This window comes from Bipolaris zeicola, assembly GCF_000523435.1.
Source record: "Bipolaris zeicola 26-R-13 unplaced genomic scaffold scaffold_528, whole genome shotgun sequence".
Lineage (NCBI taxonomy): Eukaryota > Fungi > Ascomycota > Dothideomycetes > Pleosporales > Pleosporaceae > Bipolaris > Bipolaris zeicola.
This window is the reverse complement of record NW_006912577.1, coordinates 1,361-6,123: the sequence shown is the minus strand read 5'-3', so window position 1 is coordinate 6,123 and position 4,763 is coordinate 1,361. Positions and strand designations below refer to the sequence as shown.

At 47.3% G+C, this 4,763-nt stretch overlaps 4 protein-coding genes across 4 annotated transcripts; 2 read left to right on the top strand and 2 right to left on the bottom strand.

Moving 5' to 3' along the window:
* Window positions 1–264: 264 nt before the first annotated feature.
* Window positions 265–540, bottom strand: COCCADRAFT_113049 (uncharacterized protein; the record flags this gene model as incomplete). The annotated part of the gene is made up of 1 exon (XM_007720594.1): window positions 265–540. The coding sequence occupies one exon, from the start codon at window positions 538–540 to the stop codon at window positions 265–267; it is 276 nt and encodes a 91-aa protein (XP_007718784.1).
* A 1,012-nt stretch (window positions 541–1,552) lies between these two features.
* Window positions 1,553–1,798, bottom strand: COCCADRAFT_113047 (uncharacterized protein; the record flags this gene model as incomplete). Its single annotated transcript, XM_007720593.1, has 1 exon — window positions 1,553–1,798. The coding sequence occupies one exon, from the start codon at window positions 1,796–1,798 to the stop codon at window positions 1,553–1,555; it is 246 nt and encodes an 81-aa protein (XP_007718783.1).
* A 1,255-nt stretch (window positions 1,799–3,053) lies between these two features.
* On the top strand, window positions 3,054–3,476 carry COCCADRAFT_31445 (uncharacterized protein; the record flags this gene model as incomplete). The annotated part of the gene is made up of 1 exon (XM_007720592.1): window positions 3,054–3,476. One exon carries the CDS (start codon window positions 3,054–3,056, stop codon window positions 3,474–3,476), a length of 423 nt encoding a protein of 140 aa, XP_007718782.1.
* A 534-nt stretch (window positions 3,477–4,010) lies between these two features.
* On the top strand, window positions 4,011–4,427 carry COCCADRAFT_10327 (uncharacterized protein; the record flags this gene model as incomplete). The annotated part of the gene is made up of 1 exon (XM_007720591.1): window positions 4,011–4,427. The coding sequence occupies one exon, from the start codon at window positions 4,011–4,013 to the stop codon at window positions 4,425–4,427; it is 417 nt and encodes a 138-aa protein (XP_007718781.1).
* Between the last annotated feature and the right edge of the window lie 336 nt (window positions 4,428–4,763).

Sequence of the window (4,763 nt, the reverse complement as noted above, 5' to 3'; positions counted from 1 at the left end):
GTAATTCTACCTTCTCTCTGAGTTAATATCTCTTCACGTGGTTAGGACATATTACTTTGCAAGTGATGTTCGCGATGCCAAGAAAAAGTGTCCGGCTCGGTGGTGTGTCCGGCTCGGTGGTGCTTTACGTTAGTAGAATAAGATTTTGAATGATAAATGAAGATTTAAAATAAGAATAAACATGTGGTTAGTTTTAGAGCTTTACTTTTTCTATGTATTGACTATATGGTAGATTATATTAGCGTAGCTCTTCTCCCGTCAACATTAGTCGCGGCGTACTTTCTTGATAGCAGCTTCGTGGATAGCTTCTTGCTTACGCGGGAGCCTAGTACGAGAGGCATCTTCGAGGTGCTCTAGGAGGAGCTTGATCGTAGGTAAATTGGGCTCGAAGCTACGCTGGCATGCTCTACCATAGATTGCGTCAATAGTACGTGGTGAAATACCTGTGATAGTGCTGATCTGGGCAGTATTTTTGCCACCCGAGGGTGACTTCAGCGTCACAATGAGCGCACGGATATAGGAATCAGTGTTGGGAGCCATAGTATAGTTGAAAACACCAAAAGATTGAGTATATAGACCATCACCAGCATCAACACCAGCATCAAAAAGTCGGTGTGGATGCTAAAACAGTTGGACCGATAGACCAGTCGTTAATGATACACTGGCAAGGACTTTTGGAACATACCTCTGTAGGAATGCCTCACATAACTGAATACGTAAGGAAATGATAGAGAGGTTTGATAACATGTCACCACAGATATAATAACTATAAAAGCGAATTGATAAAACTAGCCAGCAACAGATGAGATAGCCCTCTTTTGTGTTCCAAAATTTTTTCGATTACTAAACAGGACTCGCATCACTTCTTGACGCACCTGCCATCACATACCTCAAGCCAAAGAGTACCGCACCCAGGCTTGAAGTTACAGTTGCCATAGTTGTAGGCGCAGTACTGGCTGTCATTGCAGTAGTTGTCGTCGGTCGAGCAGTTGCAGTCTGTTACACGGCGGAGCAGGGCCCGTTTCTCGGCAAAAGTATTCTCGCTGCCCCGGTGCTTGCCGGTGAGGATGTATGCGGCTTCAGCATTACCAAAGGCGGCCTCGGTAGCAGCGCGGATAATACCAATCTGAGAATGGTCGGCCGTGCGGACAATCTCCGCTGCCTGGTCAAGAACTTTGTCTTGTTCCGGAGTCAGCTGGTGCTGGTTTCTGTAGCTGTTCAGGCGCTCAAGTTGGGTACCAGCGACGTTGCTGATATAAAAATCAGCCTTGACGAAGCCAGCAGTAGCCATTGAGTTAATACCGAGGACCGCAGTAAGAGTGTTGGTGAAACGCATCTTGACAGTAGAGAATGTAAAAATATGCTTCGTTAGTTAAAAGCTTCGTGAAGAGCTGAGGAGATGATCTGCAGATTGACATGAATTCATGAGGTGCTCAGGGCTCTATTAATATTTGAGATCCTCGTTATATCTAGAGAATCTCTTTGTTCAAGGTTCATTATCAAAGTATTCCAAGAGGTTAGCAATTAGAGTACCGGCCACTCAAGGCAGCATCTATTCTGGAATGAAGTCCGGGGATGCTAGTCGTACCAGATTTCGTCCATCCAAGACGGAGTTCCTTCTTTGGAACATTGTGCTGAGGTATTGGTGTAAAAGGTGATCAGGAGAATGTTTCTCTCTTGTTCTAAACCAAGTTGCCTTGATACACACACACACACACAATTTATTTACGCCCGGCGGCCGAGCCGAAACGGCTACTACCGCTATTCGGCGAGTACATATATTGCTGCTGAGATACATACCACAAAACTCGGAACAATATTTTATAAGGCTACTGCAGGCTGCTTCTTCTCCCTACACAACCCCGCTGTGCAAGGGCTGGCTAACTAAGGGCGGGGAAAGCGGGGGTGGAGCAAAATAACATACAACGATGTAATTTTCACACTATCTACGAATTGTTAAAAGAGGCTTTTCCCCGAAACGCTGTTTGGATGCGAGATACAAGGGCGCGTATGGAGATTTTGGTTTTTGAGGACTGCAAAGTCTTGGTAGTAAGGGAAAGCGCTGTTGAGTGGTTAGGTATTCAGCGGGGTTAAGAACTAAAGTCTATCTCTTTGTATGCACTCGAAACAGGTCTTGCATCTAACGCCTCTAGTGCTACAGATCTAGCTTATGGGGTCACAACTGGTTGCGGCTGAGCAAGCTCAAACGCGCTGTTCTGGAACAAAAGCTCCCTAACCTTTGTGCTGCGCAAATCATCGACGCCCATAAGCGAAGAGTCAACATATCATAGAAGCCATCCATCCTTAAATTTAACAATCGACTTGTGAGTAGTCTATCCTTTAACTAGCTGTAATAGCTTGTTCTTCTGGTAAAACAGACTATCTAGCTTAGCTAACTATAATTTTAATTGTGTGCGAGGTGCCTGTTGAATGCTAGAGGTAGTAAGGATTTCCGACTTTATTGAGGGAAGGGTCTTCGAAGAAGCGACGTGGGCTGTTGTTAGTCTGCATCACCTTGCCGTCCTAGTCGTAGATGACAAGACGCTTGCGGTGACTTGTTGCAGCATCACCCCACTTGTGCCGGCTCCGGCTGGGGAGCGGGGATCGTCCTCGTTAACCATAAGAGCCAAAGTCTCTAAGTAACGTAGATCTCCTAATATCTGCATATTGTTTCAGGCTAATGCACTGCCTCGCCAAAATTTACAGGAACAACATGCCTGCGCAGATTATTATGCAGTTGGCCCAAGGAAGCCAAGGTAGTAAACGAAGAAATGATGAGGTCAGCCCACGTAGCAGAGTTTTATAAGATGTAAACTCCACCTCATCACATATATTATCTATTGGACGTGGCAAATTAGGTCGATACTAATATACTGTGTTGGGATCGGACTGTTCTTGGTTGTGTGTTCCGACTGAAGTCGACCTTCTTACCCCGCAACTAGCTGGCCCCAACGATAGCTGACTGCTAGATATCTGGCATCGGAATTTGAGTCGCCCACAATTATGATCTGCTCCGACCCATCTGTAGTACCTGCTGCCAGCAGCCTAGACAGATGGGTAGCAGCTGTGCTAGAATCGTGGTCATGGTTGCGAAGGCAGTCGTTCAACCAATGCCTTGCTTGATCAAGATTCGAAGCGGCCTTGATGCATCTGCCCGAGACATGTTTGGCGGTGGCGGGTACGCTGCCTGTGTCGACAATCAGCCCCTATCACCTCTTCCCATTGCCCACTGGAACAATTCCTGGCCTTCAGTGGTAAAAACAGGCAATCTAAGACACAGTCGGCTCTCACGCTGGACAGTCAGTCTGTCGATACTGTCGGCTGGGCGAGAACCACGCTCACTAAGAACACTCTTGTTGTGGATGATGAAGTCTCGTGTGCCAGACTTCAGCCTAGGATTGGAAGCTATTATCTTGCAGAATTCACAATTCGAGCTGTTCCTATCCACCGAAGCTCGGGGTCTCGAGATCGAGTAGTCCTCCACCTCACAAAGCTGCCTAATTGTGTGCCCCAGGCTGCTGTAGTCATCATAGAGGTGGTCTGCACTCGAGAGAAAGGGGTCACATATGTCGGGCAATGTGGTAGATGGCATTTCCGTTGATATCTAGAATGACATAGCTAAATGTTTCGTTTGAGTGTAAAAAACCGTCTGACTGTACTTGAAATCAAAGTATATAGGCAACACTGGCGATCTGCTGTGCGGGGAACGCGGGCCGGACCAATGAAACCATAACGCCACGTATTTGGCCTTGGAGGATGTAAAAGGCTGAGTGTATGCTGCATCTAAGCAATCATCTTGTCGATAACATGCAAGGCTGAGTGTTCTTCAGGTGAGAAGTTGCGTGTGGCGCAGGCTCAGCGTCGTCTCCGATAAGCCATCACCAATAGCCCGCAGGACACGTGCCCGCCTCCACGTCTTGACCCCGCAATCAGCATTCACCCCATGATGCAGCGCCAAGTCCTCACAACCATCAACCACCCAACGAACTCACCTCGCACCTTCGCCCAACATGATAACAGGCATCCACCACATCAACCTGGTGGTACCGCCCTCAACCCTCCACCTCGCTAACGAATTCTACTCTCAAACCCTCGGCCTCACACCACGCCCCGTACCCCATCTCCAGCGTGAAACACTCGCATGGTTCGACATCGGCACATCAGGCCAGCAAGTGCACGTCGCGATCGGCAAGCCTGAGGACTTTGCTCACCACTCCTCACGCCATCCCTGTTTCCGGGTTGGTAGCGTAGAAGCGCTGAACGAGCTGCAAACGAGGGTATGGGAACATTTTGAGAGGAAAGACGAGAGCGCGCCATTAATGGCTGATAAGCCTGGTGCGAAGAATAGTGGGGCAGAGGGCGTTGAGTACCCGACGAGGTTCTTTGCACGAGACTTTGTAGGGAATAGGCTGGAGTTTAGTGTGTGAGATATAGCTCTTGTGAAAGCAAAGACTAAACAATGATTTTCGTTGCAACAACAGAACAATGCTAACCCTCCACCTATGCCTTTCTCTTACCTGAATACTAGGGGAATACAACGTCGTCTCTTACATCTCAAATGAATAACACAGCAGCCACCACTCTAACAACAGTCACCACACACTGTCTCTGCACCTTAAAGCCTTATTACTACTATAACTATTTAGCTTAACATACCTCACGGGTTCGTGTGACAGTTTTGCCAAGACCCCACCAAAACCCCTACTACCCACTAATGTTATAATAACTACAGCATTTATAGTCTTCTTATAAACATTAAATAA